Genomic DNA, 21,587 nt, shown 5'->3' with positions numbered 1-21,587 from the left:
AGCTATGAAAAATTCCAGCCCAAATGGGAAAACATTCAGCAAAGTTTTCAGTGAGTAAAATGAAGGAACTACTGTTACACATCCTTATTTGTAATGTCCTGCACAAATTTCATGCACAGTATTTGAAAGTACTTGCACCTTCCTTTCCTATTTCTACTTTTTTCCCAATCTGTTTTAGAAGAATAAAGGTGAAGTGGCAGTGGGTGGGAGGCAGGTGGCTGATACACGAAGGCATGGAAAGGGAGCTCTTGGGAGATACTCTGGCCCGGGAGTTTTCAGCCAGTGGATGTGTCTGGCCATAGAGAGCTTGCCAGCACTGCAATAAAACAGCCACAGCCAGCTGGCCTGGGATAGTTGGCTCAAGGTGTGGGCCTACAAAACTGCAGGGTAGCTATTCTGGCTCCTTGTACATTCATGAAGGGTGGATCCTAGCCACACTGGCTGGAGATTCTGGGAGATTATTTCAGGAGAGAAACTGTTTTAGCCTAGTATCAGAGGGGTAGCCGTGTTAGTCTGGATCTGTAACAGCAATGAAGGGTCCTGTGGCACCTTATAAACTAACAGAAAAGTTTTGAGCATGAGCTTCCGTGAGCAAAGACTGATGAGGTGATGAGCTTTCGTGAGCAAAGCATCTGATGAAGTGAGTCTGTGCTCACGAAAGCTCATGCTCAAAACTTTTCTGTTAGTCTATAAGGTGCCATAGGACCCTTCGTTGCTGTCTCAGCCTGTTAAGTTGAGCCTCTAAAAAAAGTGGTTGTGCTTTTGCTTTATACAGGACCATTTCTGTTTCCATTATCCTTACTCTGTTTCTCTTAAATCTTTATCTCTGATGATGATAAACTCTCAAATTGGTGGAGTCAGGGAGTTGACACCCAGTTGAGCACCATCCAGTTGCTGTGTTACTTAGGTAGGAAGTGGGGGTGGTAGTTGGTGGTAACAGGGTGACTCAAGCCCTTGGCATCTGAAGAAAGTGTCTCAACTCGTCTATCATTATTGTACTTGCTATAGGAGTACAGGAGTATGTCATGTTGCACTTGTTTTATGTGTTGGGATTCCCTCTTTACCTCTCTGATCATGTCTGAAACAATCCATTTTACTGACTGACGCTCTGTGAACTTTGTGTGATCCAGGAATCAGCCAAACTTTACCGTTTAGGTGGTGGTTCGTAACATTAGCTGGTCTTTTCTTAATCCACAGGTGGGATGGCTTTGAGCAAGCTCCCAGCTGCATGGGGGGAGTGACGGGGCTGAGCTCCTGCCTCGTGTGCTGGTGAAAATCAGTTTGGGAGCCACTCTTGGCACCTGTGCCGGGGGTTGCTGACCCCTGCTCCAGAACAACATGAAGAGCTCCCTCTTCCAGGGACTAGACATTCTGTCTAAGCAGTGAACATGGTTCTAGACTCTCGAATTCCTACATGGCTTTGGTGCCGCTAGACTTCTAACGAGCCTCACTGAAAACATACTTTAAAGTAGATTTTCCACAAAAGCTAAATATATGCAGCAGAAAATGTCCGATTTGCAGAAGCTCTGCCACTCTTATTAACTTCATTGAGAATTGCGTGTGCTCAGTACCTCTGCAGATCAGACCATCTGTGTTTAACTGACTAAAGTCAGCCCCTCAGTTTGGCAAGTTGCACCTGAATCTTTTATTGCTAAACAAGATGATGCTCTTGAAGTAATATGATTTAAGTCTTACTACACTACATCCACTTCTCTTGTAGGCTCCAGAGATTACCGAAATATATACTTCTAGAAAATGTCAAAGGCTTTGAAACTTCTTCTGCCAGGTATGATCTCCTCCAGAGGTGTGCAAAGTGGGGGGTGGGCATCCTTGGGGGCGTGTGAAATTTCATAAGGGGGGTGCAGCACAATCGGCGGCTGAGTCTCAGACTCATCCATCATATTAAAAATGTTGAAATCTGTTACTGTGTTTGTCTGTGTATTCACCTTTAATAAAGGTTTTACATTCTGCATAATCATTCTCCTACGCATGCCAGAAGGGTTTTTTTAATGGGAACATAGCCGAAATTTCTTTTGGCTCAGGCTACATTGGGCAGGTGGTGGTGGGGGTCCTGCGAACTGCAGGGACAAAAAGTGGGGCCTGATGTAACAAGTTTGCTCACCCCTGGTCTAATCATCTTTAATTAGCAACAGTGTTGGGTAAAAGGAAAGGGCAGGTCACTTCTTGGGAAGTTACGAGGAGTGGCATGAAATGGTGCATTTATCAATTACAGGTTAAAAATACACTTTTAATTTTACAATGAATTTTTAAGGTTGGGGGGACTTAATCAAAAAGGTATTAATTTCCCCATGCAGATACAATAATTAATGTTTCTAGATGGTACAAGTTGATGTGTATCTTTATTGCATCTTCATCACTTGTACTGTCATCTTGTTTCATTCAGGAGAGATCTCTAAGTATCAAAGAACAGTATTGTCCAACAACGCAAGGTGTGGGTGTTGGTCACACAGCTTTTACTGAGGTCCCAGTAGATGGCAAAGAGGTATCTGGAAGCCTTGTTTTCATACATTTGACTGCTGACACTTGGTGTGACCTCATCAGCAAATTGCTCAGGCAATTAGTTGACAATTAGTAGAAAATTGTGATTAGCTTTCATTTGGAAATTTAGGCTACATGTCAGCAGAATTTAACATGTCACTTAGGGGTGTGAATTAGCCACCTCCCTTCTCCCACAAGCAATCTAACTTATGCCTATTTAAGCAGTGGTGTGGACAGTGTTGTTGACAGGAGAGCTTTCACTGCTGTATCTATTGTCACTTGTGGGGGCTGGAGTAATTAAGCCAGCAGGAGACTTTTCTCTGTCAGCTTAAAGTGGCTACACAGATCTTGTAACAGTGCAACTGTACCAATGCAGCTGTGCCATTATAAGCATTCTAGGGTAGCTATAGCCTTGGTAATGGAGAGGTGGAGCCTGGGGTTTAAACCTAAGTTGGAAAAAGGAATCCTGTCCGTTGCTGTGTCAGGTATGGCAGAGGCCCTAGGGATCCTCTTTTTGCATTATCCTCCCATCCCCCATCCATGCAAACAGTCAGCTCTATCCAGAGACAAAAGTACTAGAAGAGTGGGTACATCACCACATTCCTTCACGAACATGGTTTGCCAGTTGGGGGAATTTCTAGCACCCTCTTGGCTACTAGATGAACTGCATCTGCTTGCAAAGAGCTTGTGAACTGGGCCTGTGCATGTCCCCAGCCTACCTGGTGGGATCCTGTTCTATAGATGGAAACCGTACCATCCAACAGTCCTCTCTTTATGGTCCTGCTAAAGCAGGATTTGGATCACAGTCTTCACTAGAAATGCAAATCCAGCCTGGTATGACCGTGCAGAATATTGCATACCTTCTGTTGCACACTGTTCTTAGTAAGCAACCTTGTGTTTTAATACCACATTTTTAATATAATATTAAATATCTCTTAGTCTATAAGGTGCCACAGGACTTCTTGTTATTCTCTTCCATTTTAATAGTGTGTCTGCTGACTGTCCTAGTAAATATAATACTGAATTTAATAGATTTTATTTAGGGAAAAAAGATCTGAACAAAGTATATTGCACTGTATCTAACTACATCTGGGCGGTAATTGGCTTTTTTTTTCCCATTATCAGAGTCATACTTGTAGAAACACTAGAGAAGTGTGGATTTAAATATCAAGAATTTCTCTTGTCTCCAACATGTGTGAGTAGTAAGAGTCTTAACTCATCAAACTGTACCTAAAAGCAAAAGGGATACAATAAATCCTTGATTTAACAAACCCCGATATAACAGACTTCAGAAATAAGTGCTGGAGACTCGCCAGAGCTGCTGCTGGGGCTGGAGGAGCTGCCGCCAGAACAGCTGGGGCTGGAGCTGAGGGGTGGCTCAGGTGGGGTGGTGGGGGCGCAGGAGCTCTCCTCCCCCAGCCCTTTGTGCTTGGAGCATGTCATCACCTGGACCTCTGGACCTTACTGCCTGCAGTGGTGCTGAGCAGCAGCCATGGTGTCAGAGGCTGCTGCCCGCTGGCAGGCTGGGAATGGCCATGTTCTACCTCCGTGCTTGCGGCTCGGAGCCGGGGGTTGGAGGAGCCACAGTGCTGAGAGCTGCAGGAGGAGCTGGAAGGAGCCAGGCCGGCATTCAGCTCCTCTCCTGGTAATTGGGAGAGGAAGATGGAGGTGTGAGGGGAAGAATGGGGCAGAAGGAGGGAAGGGAGGCAGAGGACAGGAGTGAACGATGGGCTGGGGAGGTCAGGGCCTCATCATACGGTATCACCTTTCGGTTATAACATGCTTTTGGCATTAACAGACACCCCTGTCCCCCATAGTCCATTAAATCGAGGGGTTGCTGTATTTGGAAAGAATTTCACATATTGGAAAAAAGGGTGATGGACTTCCCTCTGGACTTGCTGGTGCCCTGTGACTTAGCTTTGGGTTAGGTCATGATTTTGACATGTTCTTCCTGCTTATCATTTGATTTGCCAGTGGGTCCTTCTTAAATGCTTATGTTTTAGTTGTCCAAGATGTACTGTGTTGCATGCGAACCTCTGTATCTTTGAGATACAGGGCATCCTTCATTGTAGCTTGTCTTATCTAATTTCCTTGTTCATGTGACTGAAGAAGCAAGAGGAGATGTTCATGTTTGTCCTAAAAATGTAGTTAAAAACATTTCAGTTGCTCTTTCATTTCCTACCTTACATTAAAAAATTGTATGACTTTGCTAGCGAATTGCAGGCAACAATCATAATAAATCCTGAGAAAAATCAAGTCTTTCTCATGCTTCAGGAAAAATTAGGTAGGGAAGGGTGATCAGAGGCACAATAAATGAGTGGGAAGGGAGGGCACTCACCATTCTGCAAATAGATGCAAAGATCAGAGTTATACAATGCCTGAAAATTACCTGTACGTTTAAACCCTTTACTACAAACTAATGATGTAGAGATTTCTTCATGGGCACAAATGAAAACCGTATTTAATGCCAGTTGAAAATAGCAGTATATTCAGGGAACATTAGTTACTGTTAACAGCTTTGAAGTGCTAAACATTTTAAGTGCTAGATATTTTATTGATAGAGAAAAGGGTAACTTGCTCTTTTTGTGACAATGCAGATTGCTTTTATTCTCTGTACCATGTGGACTGATTATATAATGGCGTTTTGCTTACAGCTTGGCATTCCTAATTCCAGGCTGCGGTATTTTCTGATTGCAAAGCTTCAGTCTGAGCCATTTTCCTTTCATGCTGCAGATCAGGTGAGATTCGTTGCTATTCCTTGACTACTCTTTGTTCAAAGGAGACAGGGCCAGATCTTCAGCGATGCAAAGCTTATGTTTAGCAGATGGAGCATAAGGCTGTGTTGAGACTTACATTGAAGGTTGACAGCTTCTACGCAATTCTTTACTACGCCAACTGCATACCAAAAATCGACTTTGCAGCTGTCTACTTCCGTGCCTGTCTTCTTGGCAGAAGGCCGATGGGAGTGCTCCTCCCTTCGATCTTACTTAATACCGTGCAGCTCAGGAGGAGTTCTGGGGTTGACGTTGACCCTGGAATGTGTGGTATGGCACCCCAGAAGATCGACCCAGAGAGGTTGATCTTCTCCGGTAAGTGTAGATATAGCCTACATAAAATGGCTGTAAGCTACTGTTCCTTTTTCCTGGTTTTGGCTTTTTAGAGGACTGAAATGGCTTCCTCTGGCTCAGATAACTTGTAGTTCTTAAGAACGGTTCGTCTGACTTGGAAGAGACTGACGTGCTGGGCACTCTGGCACTGCCTTCTCTTCCCAGCCACATCTTCTATTGGGAGGATGGAGGGTGCAGCCATGTCTGCTAGGACCCTTAAAGGTAGAAGATGGGTGACTGCCCTTTGGCAGTCTCTATAGAGGAGGAAATGACGAACAAACCCCCCCCGAGTTTCTGGTTGAGGTGAACTGCCACCCAGTCCACAAGACTTTGAAAGATTATGGCGAATGGCAGAACTGTTGAGAGGGACACAGGCATGTGTGAGAGGAGGTGGGAAACTCATTAGAGATTCACAAACGTTTTAGCAAACCTTGACTGAGTTTTAGCTTACTAGTCAAGCTCCTAATAGTTTCACACAGCCCTTTGTTTGTGGCAAGGTCCGCATTCTATAAACTGGCTGCTTACATCTACGCAGCACGTAAAATTTAGCACTTTATAATGTTTTCAAAATCTTGATAGATGAAGCAGGAGAATTGTCTTCTTTTATCCTGGCCAATTCTGTATAACTTCCCAAACATTGCTACATGGACTTCTCTTGGCAGTTGACTATTACAGTATGAGTACAGTATTTTAATCATTTGCATATTTTGTTCCATGCTAGATACTGGAAAATTTCCCAGATCAGGAGCCAAAAGCTTCTGCGAAGCACACAATTGCTGCAGGCTTGGAAAAAGAGAACTGCTTCACGCTACCCAAAGAGGAGAACATTGACCCAAACTCTGGTGGCAATGGACAGTGTTTGCAGAAGGAGGTGATAATTTTTAAACTTGAAACAGCAAATGAAATGGAAAGAAAGCAGAACCAGGACCGTGATCTCTCTATTCAGATGCTAAAAGACTTCCTTGAAGAAGGTGGAGAAGAACTGAGTCAGTACTTCTTGCCACCAAAGGCCTTACTACGTTATGCTTTACTGTTAGATATTGTGACCCCCACATGCAGGAGATCCACATGCTTCACAAAAGGGTAAGTCTCTAGGAAAGCCCATTGGTGGAATTTATGTAGACCAGTTAAATGCAAACTTCTCTTTGCAGTCATTTTAAAAACCCCCAAAGGTGTGTTCCCTCAGAAAGCAAGACACTACTATAACAAATTTCTCTTTATTGCATGCTTCCTGGTTCAACAGAATACAAGCGTGAGAATTGCTCTGGCAGAACATCATGTGCCCAGCCCAAAAATGCAATCACAAAGACAATGACATTTGTTTGGTGACCTTCTGAGAAGCTTAATTACCCCTGGCGGAAATATTGTTCCAGTAGACTGGTGGAAAACTAATGCACTAATTAACTTATTTATATTACTTACTGAAATTACAAAGCATTGTGTGTAACAGTTCCTTTCCTCATTAAAACTGCCACTAATGTATATTTAATTGATGTTGTGAACATGGGACTAAATCCTTAGCTGGTGTAAGTGGCTCCACTGACGGCAGTGAGCTATGTCCATTCACACCATACAAGGATATTGTCATATATTCCTTATTTACAACAATTAGTTGTATTTTGAATGGAGAAATGCACAGATGACCACTTATGCAGTTAAATATTTGCTGCTTTCTGGTCTAGTAGCTTCTTAATTGTGGATTGCATTTCTAAGGCCCAATCTTGCAAAATGCTGATTGTTCTCAATTTCCAGAGATGTTAAAGCTAGCTGGGAATTTTTTGATCAATTTTTATTTTGTTGTTTTTGTTTTTTTGGTCAGAAAATGCTGATTAAATGAAACCAAAACTTTTCATGGCAAAGGGTCAGTTTTAAGAAATTTATCAGCTCATATTTTTAAAAATGTTTTAAAATTGTCAAATATTCTGGCTTTTTGAAAGTAAACGTGTCTGGTTCTCTAATTCCACACAATGTTTCATAAACTGACTGTGGGAAAAGTGAATAAAGTTATTTACTCTTTTCCATAACACAAGAAATAGGGGTCGCCAGGTGAAATTTAATAGGTAGCAGGTTTGAAACAAACAAAAGGAAATACTTCTTTGCACAACGCAGTCAGCCTGTGGAACTCCTTGCTGGAGGATGTGAAAGCCAAGACAAAAAGAGCTAGATAAATTCATGAAGGATGCGTCCCTCAGTGCCTATTATCTAGCATGGGCAGGAATGGGATTGCTAGCTTCTGCATGTCAGAAGCTGGGAATGGGTAGCAAGGGATGAATCACTTGATTACCTGTTCTGTTAATTCCCTTTGGGGCATGTGGCATTGGTCACTGTCAGACAGGTTACTGGGCTAGATGGACCTTTGATCAGACACAGTACAGCCTTTCTTCTGTTCTAAGCTGTTTTATAGAGCAGAAGTATAATTTTTAACAAAATGGAGTCAGTGAAAACAAGATGTTTGTTTCAGTTCACCTGAACCACTTTTTCATACTTTCAGTTTGAGAACACTGAAGAGTGACTGACTGCCTCTTGTTTTCTATTCAGAGCAGGAAATTGTTTTGGAACCTTGAAAACTTTTACAGGACAGAAAGATAATTTTTCTTCTAGGTCTAATTGATATCAGTGCCAATGAAAGCTGAGGGTAATACGGGACACACACACCACATCTCATCAGACTGGGCCTGTAACTAGCACACTTTATGAAAAACCCTGGGCCAAACTGATCGTTTGTGTTGTTCTAAACATGTCACTGCAGTGTCAACAGGGATAAATTTGACCCTTATGTATTGGGTTTACAGTATATTTTTACTAGAAGACTTACCTGGCATTGCTCAGGCCCTTTCAGGGCAGGGGTTGACCCTGTAGCGGGAGTAGGAGTAAATACAGGTGAATGGGAGGTGGGGGGGCACTAAAGGCAGGGGGTTGGGGGCTCACGGTGGGGGTGGGCTAAAGGCAGGAGGTTGGGGCCTTTGGACGGGGAGGGTGGGACATGTGGGCGACCTCTCTGGGGCTGTTCATGGTGGTGAGGATATCACTTCAGCTGCCGTCCCTGCTCCTCCTCGGGGGAGGGGGACAGAGCTGTGGTGCCTGGCTTTGGCCGCCAACTCCTAGGGGGAAAACGGGTGGGCTGGGCTGCAGTGTCTGACGCTGGCTTCCACAGGGGAGGGTGGCACTGGCAGAGCTTTTCCAGGGGTGTGGGAGCTGGGACTGCACAGCCCAGCCTTGACCCCAGAAGTGCTGTTTTTGGGCAGTGGGACTGCTGGCTGGTGTCCCCCCCTCAGCAGCATTGCACCTGAGGGCCTGGGGGGACTGTTTGGGGCAGCGACCACTTATCTGGGTCACTGGCGGACAGCATGAGAGAGCCTTAACACCAGCTAGCCACTATCTTCCTGGTGCAGCCTCCCTCCTGTGATCATCACTCTGTAGTATAGCTGTACCTTTTATCTGCTCCCTCCCTTCACATGCTATGGAAAACAGTCCTATTCCAGGCACACCCAATTTTCCTGCTTTTGTTAGGCTAAGTGGAAGCTGCATACCAAATTTGGTCGTCATAGCTCTTTCTATTTAGGAGGCATTCTTGAACAAATGAACTCCTGCACAGATAGATGTGCAAACTCTCTAAAATACATATTTATAGGATGACACAAAATGGAAACAGTGGCCACCCAGTTGGAGTCCTTTATTTCGTTGTGGAACAGATTATTTTGGGCATAACGAGAGCATTTAGCTGAGTTGGATTGTGCATTGGGGAAGAACATGTTTATCTTGTTGACAGACTCTGCAAGTGTACAGCATTTCACAGCAGTGTAGGTCATGGTTCAAACAAGAAGAAGGGAGATAGTGTAGACGAAATTGACTTTTTATTTGAGTCGCAAGTCACTGTACTTAGACAAAGAATAGGTTGCCTGGATCAAACTAAGGCATTTAAGAAGTTTACATACATAAAGAACAAAACACTAAAACTTCAGTAAAATAAAGTAAAAAGATTGTCTAACCGGGCGTCTACTTGCCATATAAGTACTGAAAAGTAATCAGCTGCCTAAGTCCTAATGTGTTTCCATGCCAAAGTTTCCCAAATGCTACTAACTACTTCGTCTACTTTAGAGTTAGTTGTTAATTCTTCTCTAGTGAGCAACAATAGAAGAAAAAAAAAACCGAACAGCTATTAAGAAAAGATGTACTTCTGCCAAAGTTATGAAAACTGTTACTCATTTGTAAAAAGCAAGTGATCTTTCATCATATTCACTTAGAAATCAATGTAGTATAATCCTATGGAGAAACAAAGTCTTGTCATTTTTGGGAGGACCCCCATACATGGTGTGAATCATACTACCATATTGTCAGCACAATTCCTGCACCATAAATCCTTTAGAATGGTGCCTTTTTATAATAATATAGATGCATGCAAAAGCTCACCTGGCAAAGTAAGGATTTGAAGTACCAGTTTAGGAAATGTTTACAATTATTTTAGTTGTTTTGCCCCAGAAGGGTTTGTTGTTTGTTTTGTTTTTTTTTAATTAATTCTATTTATAAATGCACGTGCTTCCTTTTTATCATGCGGGTTACCTTGTGAAAACAAATATTAAAGTATTTTTTAAAACAATATTAGTTAAAAACAATGTATTTAGAGGATGTTTTAATTACTTACATCATAATCCGTAAGTGTTCTAGGGCCCTGACACAGCACAGTGTTTGCGTACAAGCTTAACATTAATCAAAATGAGTAGTGATGTTGATTTCAGTAGAGCTACTTGTGTGCTAAAGTACTTTTCTGGATCAGCACAGGAGTGCTTGGCTTAATTCAGGATTGAGCTTTAACAAGACTGTTGCACATGTGAGAAGAGTCCTCCACTCACTGCTTCTGCCCCCACCCCTCAGCTTTTTCCCTTTGTGGGATGTGTAAAGCCCAAAATAAAAGACAGCCACCACAGTTTCACAGTGCATCTGGATAGAGTGAGTTAATCTGTGCAGTGGACTCCATAACAGCAGTCTGTACAATGGTGAGGAGTAAACTGGGGAGTAGTCCAAGGGAAGGGTATGGCTAGTTGTTGTGAGGAATAAATGCATCCGGAGGGGTAAAGCAGATGGTTGATTGTCTTTTCCTTAGAGGTTCACTGTGCAAAAACCTGTTTGTTTCTTTTTCTAAATCCTTGTCTGCTCCGGATTTTGTTGCTCAATAGTTAACATGTGAACAGTTTATGTTTCTGATGGTCTGGAATCCCTATAATTATATTTAAGTAAGTGTCTGCAAGAGACTGTGGAGTAAACATGTATTTACGATGTGAACCACAAAGGCTCCAAAGGAACTAAAATATAGCTCATAATGTCAACTTTTGCTATCACATGTTGCATATTTTTGACTGCTGTAGAGAAATAAACGCAAGTACAAATATATTCAACTAATTACAAAATTGGCTGAATTTCTCCTCTTCCTAAATGAAAATGTTTAGGCGCTCGCTAGTGGTTTGTCCTCCTTTTGAGTACAAAAAGCCAAATTTGCAGAAGTGGCCATCTTTATTTTGTATGCAAATAGATGCCAAATTAAACTGCCCAAACTGTATACCCACAAGTCCATTTGTCCTCAGCAATGAATAATTTGCATGTGCAACTTAGGTGGCCGTTTCTGAAGACATTATGCCTGAAATCCTTGACTGGTTGCACTATAGATTGTTACCATGGTTCAATCTTCTGAGCACTGATGGAAGAATAATCTCCAAAGATTATTTTCAACGTCTGCTCTTGCAGTCCCATGTTCAGTTTTGTTAATAAGAAAGCCTTTCTGGAAGAATGCTAGTGCCAGCAAATTAACCCCTCTGTCTCTACTCTCATCAATACTTTAATGGAACTTTTCACATATGATTTTGTTGTTGTTCCTAAGGTATGGCCACTATGTAGAAGGAACGGGCTCAGTGCTGCAGACAGCAGAGGATGTGCAGGTACAGGATGTAATGTAAATCATATCAGAAGGGTTTATTGTTAATGTTTTTCTTAACTTCCTTGTCTTAACTATTCTGGATTTATTGGAAGCAAAAATTTCTGCCAAATTAAATTTTATAGCATACACAAACTGAACCTCCAGATCTTCAGGTTATTTCCAGTAAATTTACTAGGAGAATCCAGGTGGAATACGTTAAAATCAAGCTTGTGTGTAGAGAACGTGGGCATGCTTCAATTTTATCATTCCTATTGCTCTGCGGAATATTCACAATGAAATGTGAAAACTTTGATATAGGCTGGATCTGTGGAAAAGTCAGAATACAATATTTTTGGCTTCTATTGCCATTTGTGGGCTAATTTTTGCACACAGCTGACCCTATTTGCCAGCAAAAGATGTGAAATTTAAAAAAAAAGTTTAATTGCTTGACAAGTTTTATATATTGCTTTGAAACACAAACACTTTTAAATTGTCCACTTTTAGTGATATTTTAGCACAGAAAAAGTAAAAATGAAATGGCAGGTTTTTTGATGAAACGGGGAAAAGAACTTTTTTCACACAACCTATCAAACTTACATGGAAAAACCATACTTTTTGATCCTTGGCCAGAATTTAAATAGTGTTTTTCAGTGCACAACAAACGCGGAATTGGAACAGAGAGGAATATCAAAGCTGTCATGTTTAACAAAGTATCCATAGCATAATTTTAGTATAAGATGTTAGTTCTTGCTTATTGAGTCATCTCTCTTTTTTAATATTCAACAGCAGTTTATCTTCCTTTGGTTGCATATTTGAATATTTGTATGGCTTCTGACTTGAGAAGAATGAATACCCCTTGAGAACGTAATGCCTTTTCTTCAAACTCTAATTGTTGAGACATTGACTGCAAAAGTATAGCACAAACTGTACTTGTAAACAGGACACGCAGCTGTCCTGTTGTCTTCAGAAATGCAGTCACCTTTAGTGTTTTTGTGAAGATATGTTATGCTATAATTTTATGTAGTCATAGTCCATTATCCATGTCCGTTCTGAATTTTCCCCACAGCTAGAATCAGTGTTCAAATCCATTGAGATGCTATCAGAAGAAGAGAAGCTTAAGAAACTATCAACACTAAAGCTGCGTTATTTTACTCCTAGAGAAATTGCAAATCTCCATGGGTTCCCTCCAGAATTTGGTAAGTGTCTTTGAATTTCACCTGCCTCTTGTCTGGTCTTCAGAACTGCAACCAGAACTGGCAAGCTGGCGGGTGAAAGAAAAATGCTTCACTTTGCATGTGTGTTAGTTACTATAGAGAGACTTCATTTGAATCATGAATTACTATTGTTACTTTATTTAATGATGGGCTATTATTCGGTGACAGTTTCTCTAAAATGTCATCTGTTTTTCTGAGTTTATAAGAACAAACTTGTATGGTGTTTAGCCAAATAGATGTGTTTATGTAAACCAAGAAAAACAAAGCGTTTCCAAATGAAAAGTTGCTGTATTTCTAACGGGCAGTGAAGAGAGGCTCTTGTCTGACTTAAATGTTTTGGTTCTTCTAATTTAGGGTTTGTGTTTTGATTTTTGTTGCTTCCAGCAGAAGAGATGCAGAAAGCTGTTAGTTATTGTAAATGTTATCTTTTGACTTCAAAAATAGATTTATTTGTGCTTTTAGGGTTCAGCTGTTTGGAAAAGATAATTACAATGTGGAACAATAAGAGACTAATTGTTTTATTGCAGTCAATATTATAGGTCCCATAAGGTTAACACAGCAACATTATCAAAACTGCCTCCTCTGTTCTGGCACCTGTGACTCGCTTTCAGGAGGATGACATCAGCTTATGCATAATGTTTTTCTCTTGCCTGTTCTCTCCTGTTTTTGATACAGAATGAGAGGGGGAGAAGTAGCCAAATGACTCAAAACTTGCCGGCAGCTGGGGCCCAATTCTCATTTATGATATTACTGCTTTGCCAGTGCCTCGTAAAAGGGCCGTAGAGTAGTGAGAATCAGGCCCTGGGTGTTTTGTGGAAAAACAAACAGAGGGCAAATAGAGTCTGGCACTGGCATTCTCTGGCAGGAGGTTGTCACCAGCAGGGCAGCATCCTTAAAAAGCAAACATGACTTAGACCCAAAATTGTTCAGTGAGCCTGCCAAAGCGTATTAGGCACTAACTCTTTGGGGGCGATGGCGAGACTTAAGCCAAGGAAGTACAAAGTTAGGCATAATTTATTCAGGTGGGTGAGAGAGCAGGGTCTGTGACATTCTGCACAGTGCGGTCTGCCCAGTCGAAGATAAAGGAAACTTAGGAACCATTGCTGTTCCAGCCAGTTTATCGGCATATAGCTTCTTGTGTAAATCCTGAGCTGAACCCAGTGGATTGTGTGGGGCGTGTGACAGGGGCTCTTAGGCGCAAGTGAATGAACCTCTTGAGGAGAGAGGCTGCCCAAGTCTGGCTGCCAGGGAGCAGGGCAGAATGGCTGGAGCTGGCAGGAGATGCTTTTCACTACAATAGTTTTCATTCAGGGCCTAAACAACTGCCAGAGAAAGCTGGAACAACTCTTCTTAGCCACCTTCTCCTGGGCATCCCTCCCTTGGCTCAGCCTGTCTCCTGCGAGAAAACTTGGAAACTTGCTGATGCACCACATTATGGCTGCTATGACCACGTTTTCCTTCCAGCCACACTTGCCATCTTTGGGGGCTCAACTGCTATCCCCAAAAAAGGGACCCTGGCCACCATCCTCCTCCTTACTCCCAGCTCTGGGTTGTGCAAGTGAAGCTCAGTTAGCACAGATGGCAGGAAAAGTTGTGGTCATTTGTAAAATCTTAGCTGGATTGCTCTCCAAAGGGTTGATCTGAAATCCATGAAACTCAGTGGGTGTTATTCCAATGGGGCATGGCTCAGACACATTGTAGAGGACACGTTATGTGTATTGTAGCTTTCAGTAACTGCGCCAGGAAATGTTTGTGCAAATTCCCATAGAACAGAAGGGCAGGAACAGACCCAGACTAATTGTGTCTTTAAACTGTATGTTTTTGTTCTAGGGTTTCCTGATACAATAACAGTGAAGCAACGCTACCGTCTCCTTGGAAACAGTCTCAATGTACACGTCGTGGCTAAGCTGATCACACTCCTGACTGGTTGACTTTGAATCTGTACTTGATTAATACTGTTTGGTATTGGTCCTACTAGCTCAGAATATACTTTCCTTCTTTGAGTAACTTAGTAATAAGTTGTAGCAGCTTTACAAAAAGCATCTCTAATATTTAACTACCAGTGCAAAGTATCTCTCTGGAATAGGTTTTATGCTGCTGAACAATTGATCTATCTTGAATGCTTTTATTTTTAGAGGACATGAATTGTTGGAACCAACAGTGACACTGTTAAAATGGACATGTCAATACTGCGATTGTCCTGCTTCAGTTTTATTTTCGGCGTGTAAAATACAAACTGCAGCACTTCATTGTAAAGACAAATCTGTCTAAAAGCTGTCATTGAGAACAAAAATATTTGTGATGGGCAGTTATTTTAAACAAGTTCAGATAATGTGTTCTCCATGAAGAATATTTTCAGCTGTAAATATTAGCTTTTCTATTCTTAAAAGAAAAAGCTATTGTGACTATCTTCTGATAATTTTACTGTAATTTTGTGAATGTTTGTAACTTATCAAATGAACTTTGCATACTGAATGTATCAGTTTTTAAACCTATATATATTTCCAAACAGACATGATGTGAAATCCATCTAATCATTCTAGGTACTTGTGACCCCAGCTCGCAATCATGGCTGAGCTTGGTGTGACTGATACCCTCAGAAAAATATGTTGTGGTTATTACAACCCTGACGCTGACCTCGTTGATCATTATCTTTTTTCCTGCTGCCTGTCCCAGAACAAAAGCATGGGTGCCCTGAAACATAATACCCTCAAGTCCAGGAACAGCTTGCAAAGCTCCATGGTTACGTGGGCAGGGCAGTTTAGCAGCAAGCAGTCCTTCATCTTGACCCCCTTCCCAGTAGGTGCTTCCACGCCGGTCTTACCCACACAAATTCTTTATCCCTTCAGTGCTTCAGGGACACATACCCCCTTACTCAATCCCAAGGGCTCAAGGTAGGACCCTGTTAATTTAAACTCCCAGCCTTGCCCAGGTACTGGAGCTCAGGACAGAATTCCCTGCAGGTATGCAGGATCTGTGCCACTGATAATATTCTTATTATCTATTTATTTACAATTACCAAGAAAGCAGAATACCTGCCAAGTGCACACAATCATGCTCACCAGTCCTGATACAGGTAGGCAGGCAGACTTCCCTTGTTGGGACAAATTGAGTCTCTGGATGCTGGTTGCTGCACCTTAGGGTCTGGCAGTCCTGGTCTTGGGGGTGAGTCTGCCCAGGTTTTTCCCTTCCTTCCTTTTGCCTTCCGGCTATTTTCCTTCTTGGACTCCAGTTTAAGTCGTGAAATTTGAATTCTGCTTAGCTATACCTTGACCAATTATTTTAGTGCAGTTTTACTAACCAGTCATAACGTACTGTAACAGAATTACCTAACCAATCAAATCCCACCACCTTAATTGTTTTACACCTAGCAAAATTAATTATGCAGCAGACAAACAATTACAAACTAGATAGATTATACAGAAAACAATAGGAAAGTGAGGACAATCGTAGAATGGAGATTCCACAACCTCAGTTATTAAGTAGATTCTTGCCAGACAAAATGCTGTTAACGTTTTCTTTCCCCTTCTTGAGATCAGCTTTCTTTGTCTGGTGATAGTGGGTGGCATTAGGGTGTGGTCTCCCTCTTAACAGCCTGGTGTGACACTGTTGTAATGAAATTTAGATGAAATGTGAGTGTGACTTGAAGTGGGTCTGTCCCACAAAAGCTCATCACCGAATAAATCGTTTTGTTAGTCTTTAAAGGACTACATTTCTGCTGCTTTGTTTTGCTTTAACTCTACAGTTCGTTAGTGGACGCTGCTCTGTTTTGCTCACAGAGGAGCTCTAGGCCTCTCAATATGGTTATAGATGAAGCGTATTTGTTATACCATTACACCAGTGCCAACGGCTTAGAAAATCAGGAGAGAGTGGAAAGGGAGTTGGGGCCAGGAGACATGCCGATGAGGGCTAGGAGTTTCTGTTGTGTGTTTGGCTTCACTGTTTGCACTTGTTTGTGCTTTGTTTTGGAAGAGGGTTCTTTGTGGCTGGGGCTTTGGGGGTGGAAGGGTGGGAGAGGTGAGGGCAGCAGGCCTGCGTGGCAACAGGTGAATGTTGTCTCATTGTAATGCAGTTTAGAAATAAAGGGTTTTTTTTATTGTATCAATGCAGTGTACTGATATAATTGCATCTCATAATCAGTATTTGAAATACTAAAGGTAAACACAGCACTCTGGGCAGAGCAGAGTAGAGGCTGCTTTTGCCAGTCTTAGTGCCCCAAAACTGCTGGGTTGGCTGAGCAAGCCTCTGGGAGACAGGGCATGATTCCAGGAGACGCCAGTGAAAAGAGCCAGGCAGGCAAACCTACCAGTAACCCCCTGAGTGAGGGAGCCCAGGGGAGGAGCAACAGGCTGAACTGGACTTACAAAGTTGCGAAACCAGCGGCAGAGGGGGCTTCTGGGAAATAGGCTGTGGTCACTTCCTCAGAGACATCGAGTCTGCAGTTGGTGCCTGGTAAGAGGGAATGATGAAGCAGGCAAACCCAGAGATGGGGGAGTTCCACATGGTGAGGAAGGGTTTTGGAAATGCAGTGAAATCCAGAAGGGAACAGATGTTGACAGAAGACTACATGGTCCCTGAGCTGGAACATGGAAGAGAGAGCTGGCCTGGATTCCATTGCCAGCCCCGAAGCAGGGGCACTGTGTGTTTGTGTGTAAGAAAGGGAGAATTGAAACAGTGAGCTGGCTGGAGGACTGACTCACGAAGAGAGAGCACCAACTCGTGGAGCAAGGTGGGCCACAAGTGGACAGAGAGGTGAGAACATAAGAATGGCCACACTGGGTCAGACCAAAGGTCCATCTAGCCCACTATCCTGTCTTTTGACAGTGGCCAGTGCCCCAGAGCAGGGGTCTGCAACCAAAAGAGCAAGAAGAGGATTTTTCATATTCAGTTACAAAATCAATTCTTGAAGAGCCGTAATGCATGCGAATACGAGACAGCCCTTAATAAATCATGTCAAACTACTTTTTGTAACTGCTATTTTAAGGACAGTGCACACACATTGATTTGTGCTGGTTAGAAAGTTTACTTTCACCCCTGGATTTGGAGAGTGAATGAGGACAAAGGAAATGCTGCGCCTGGGGATAGGCTCTTAAGCGGGAAAGAGCAAGGTTTGCATCAACCCTCCATGCCCCCCATTCCCAGTCTGTACCCTCCTCAGTCTCCAAACCTGCCCTGCTATCTCCAGGCTTCCCCCCTCCCGATCCCCAGGGTTAAACCATCTCAGCCCCAAACCTGTACCCCCATCCTCGGAATTAACCTGCCTCAGCTGACAAGCTCCTCCAGCTGTGTGTGCTGCCACCCCTCCTCCGTGGCTGCTGCCACCACCGCCTTCTCAACTGGGCTGTGTGGCTCCAGCAGGAAAAACTCAATTGCCCCTCCCCTCAGCTCTCCTGTGGGCTTACCTCCCCCACCTGCAGTGTGGGTATCTCCCTGCCCTGGTGCCACTCAGTGGAACTCAATGTAATTGATTTAACGGCTGGATCCCTCCCACCACCCTGCTGGCTGTTAGACCAATTCCATTGAGTTCCATTATCTCAGTGGTGGCAGGGGAGGGAGCCACAAGAGGAGTTAGTGGTGACAGCACCCAGAGCTGAACTGATTCCTTAAAGAGCCACGGGGGAAGTGAACAGAACAGGTAATCAAAGTGATCCCTCTCCTGTCATCCATTGTGGATGGAGGGACAGTGTGAAACTGTGGGAAGGGGTGTTGACCTAAAGCTAAGCCCCAAAAGGACCAGGAGGAGGCACCATTCATATGTGAGCTGAGCATCCCATCTCATTTCCTAGAGCTTTGAAGCCTCCCTTCAGTGGATTAGCCCTTTCACTCCCACCAGCATATTCACGGAGGGACTATTCTCCTTCTCCTTTGGGCCACACAAGTCCACAGTGTGAGACCACAAAGCACCCCAAACGTCAGTTGCTCAGGTGCATCCAACTGTAGTAGATGCAGTTTTTTGCTGGGAGTACCAGTTTTGTGGCACCTTGCTGTCAATGCATTTAGGGAGGAAATGACTCACCTCTGGTTTCACAAAACTTGTGAAGGGCACAACAAGCCACAGTGAGGCAGACAGCATTGATGGCTGGCATCCAAATGGCACTCAAGATCTCTAACAGGTTTTCATTGTGCCATTCAACAATTTGGCACCTGCTAAGAGTGTAATTAAACCTTTCCCAGGGCTTCTGACAGCAGGGAATGGTTTCATAAGCCAATGCAAAAGGGAGTATCCATTTTTCTTTTTTAAATTGCACAATTTAATAATACAAAGTGGAATGGCTTTTAGTAAGCTGCTATAGTTGCTGTTCATGCTGCAAAGTTTGGGCAGGGCAAGAATGCATTTAGTAAAATAGTACTAGTTTACCTCTGAGAGTGACAGTTAACGAGTCAAATGGCAACGTATAGCTGAAAAGTACCAAGGAATTAAAGTGAAATTTGATTAAGAAATTCAGAAAGAAAATTTTTGTCATTTCAGAGTTAAAATAGTTTGTGAGCTATTCATACATTTGTATACACAATGCAACTCTTGTTTAATGAACTCAGAATTGTTGCATGGTGACAAAATCTGCTCCTCATAAAAGTAATCTTGAAAATGTAGTTTTACACTGAGCAATGATTAGGCAAAAATGGCAGCTCTTTACCCAATGGACTGGTTCTTTTAATAAACATTAATTTGAATACAAAGACTTTAGCTACATCTCCATTAGAAGCATCTGTCTACAGAGCTTACTATCAGAAGAGATGTTTTGGCAAGACTTCTGTTGACAGATCGTGTCTACACATAAAAACAGATCAATCTTTTGATCTGCTCTGTTGACAAAAGGGCACCCCAGAGCATCTACACAGCTTTTTTGTTGTCAGTTTCTGTCGACAAAATGCATTTTCTGTGTAGATGCTCTGGGAGTTTTGTCTACAAAATCCCAGTTTTGTCTACAAAACGTTCTAGTGTGGACATAGCCTTCAATGTCAAAGACGTATTTTTACTGTTTTATTCCTGTTAGACCTGTAGAGCCAATGCAGCTAGACTGAGTGTACTGGAGTGTTTCATTTAGCACATTATTAACTGAGCTCCAATGAGCTGCACTGGTGTAATAACTCAGTCAACAGTAGTGGTTTTCCTTTCTAGTGCAGCATCCCCAGTAATAAATGGCCTACCGGCTAGATGAAGCCCATAGATTGGCTAGTACTTTGCAACCCCATTATCTCCATATGATGTTCTTCTGTACCTGTGAAATTCTATTGCCTCCCAAGGGATGGTGTATGTAGTATGATGAGACCCTGAAACATAAGCCTTTGTATCACAGCCCTGATGTAAGAGCTGAGGTCTAGGTGAAAGTAGTCAAGACTTTGCTAATATGAAGCTGTGAGCAAGAGGAAGGCCCCCTGCTCGCAGCACTTGGCATGAAGAGGGCTGATAACAGCGGAAACATTCGCACCTAATTGATACTAGCCACAGGCTGGAATAGGGTGACCATCTGGCCTGGTTTCAGTGGGACAGTCCTGTATTTGGGATGCCAGAATGGTGCCCTGAATTTATTTAGTCAAAGGGACTAATTGCACCATATTTTCAGGAGGCTGCCGCCTACTTCCCCTGACTGGCGAAGCCAGGAACCAGACTGCGCCACTGGCCCCCGGCTCCCCTACCGTGGTGTGGCTGCCCCCCAGCTTTGCCTGGCTCCCCCCACAGCAGCATGGCTGTCCCCCAGCTTCCCTTAGCTGGGGGAGTTGGAGTTGGACCCACACAGCAGTGTGGCTGCCCCCCCAGCTTCCCTCAGCTGGGGAAACTGGGCAGCTGCCCCTGCCCCTCAGGTTCCCCTGGCTGTTGGAGCTGGAGCGGCAGCGTGGTGCCCCCCCCCCCCACTGGTGGAAGCCAGCCGCTTCAATTAGCTGGATGGCAGCCCCCAAATGGCAGCCCCACCTCCTGACACCCAGTTAAGGTGACCCTGTGTCCCGTTTTGGCTTGGATGGCATCATTCCTCTTGTCCCATATTTGCGTGGGGGAGATATGGTCAACTTAGGCTGGAAGGAATTCCCTATGCTCATCAGAAAGTTAAGTAAGAAAAGAAAATAATTATCTAAGGCACTACTAGCACATATTTAAAACCTTTATGTTCTCTAAAGAGAATCTGGACTTTCCCAAAATTCAGAAATAGTTGGATGTGGGGTGGGATTGGTGTCATATCAAGTCCTGTAGTTTCAGTGACAGCAACACATGACTAAAACATAAACACATCATAGGATGTTGCAATATATCAAAGATCAGCTATTCATCCCTTTTTCAGCCTCTGAGTTTCTATAGTTCACAATATTGCTAGATGTGAAATCTGCTGTTACACATTTAGGTCAGTTGGCCACCTTTATAAATATTAGATCCACTTCCATTTCCTTTGTAAACCTGTTTAAAGACAAAAGCCATTGGAAGTCTAATATATCTTGCTTCACAGATACTTAAAACCGCTTAAGTGCTTTGTGGGTTTTGTGCAGCATCTTGAAAAATATGCTTAAACCAATAAAGATTCCATTTTCTGCATTTGGGAAGGCGCATCTTGTACTACTGGGCACTCACACAAGCCATTTATGAAGTAAAACTGCGCAGACAAGGGAACATAGGGAAAATAATAGTGGAATACAAATGGATAGGAATAAAGCTTAAAATGCATTTGCAGTTCCTGCACCAAATGCTGCCATAATATTTCCCTTCGCAAACATGGATTTAGTAGTGCTAATGTTTTCATTTAAAAAGGAGGGGACACGATCACATACTGTTTCCCTACTTAATATCTAGTTTGAATAGGTAACTGACATGCCCAGAGAGCATGGAGTAACTAAACAGCAAATTGTGAAACTACAGCAGTCTAAAATATT

At 43.0% G+C, this 21,587-nt stretch overlaps 1 protein-coding gene across 6 annotated transcripts in view; it reads left to right on the top strand.

Moving 5' to 3' along the window:
• Positions 1-14,726, top strand: part of TRDMT1 (tRNA aspartic acid methyltransferase 1) — a 67,221-nt gene extending 52,495 nt beyond the window's left edge. For all 6 annotated transcript variants that reach the window (XM_074984819.1, XM_074984820.1, XM_074984818.1 and 3 more), the window contains 7 exons: positions 1,721-1,786; positions 3,625-3,694; positions 5,154-5,237; positions 6,328-6,689; positions 11,479-11,536; positions 12,581-12,710; positions 14,559-14,726. In XM_074984819.1, coding sequence (XP_074840920.1) covers positions 1,721-1,786; positions 3,625-3,694; positions 5,154-5,237; positions 6,328-6,689; positions 11,479-11,536; positions 12,581-12,710; positions 14,559-14,659 — 871 coding nt within the window. In that variant the 3' untranslated portion in view covers positions 14,660-14,726. The remainder of the gene's footprint in view (positions 1-1,720; positions 1,787-3,624; positions 3,695-5,153; positions 5,238-6,327; positions 6,690-11,478; positions 11,537-12,580; positions 12,711-14,558) is intronic.
• The last annotated feature ends 6,861 nt before the right edge of the window (positions 14,727-21,587 follow it).

The sequence above is a fragment of the Carettochelys insculpta genome, chromosome 2, assembly GCF_033958435.1.
Source record: "Carettochelys insculpta isolate YL-2023 chromosome 2, ASM3395843v1, whole genome shotgun sequence".
NCBI lineage: Eukaryota > Metazoa > Chordata > Testudines > Carettochelyidae > Carettochelys > Carettochelys insculpta.
Note: the sequence above shows the minus strand (reverse complement) of the source record. Positions and strands in the feature narration are given on the sequence as shown.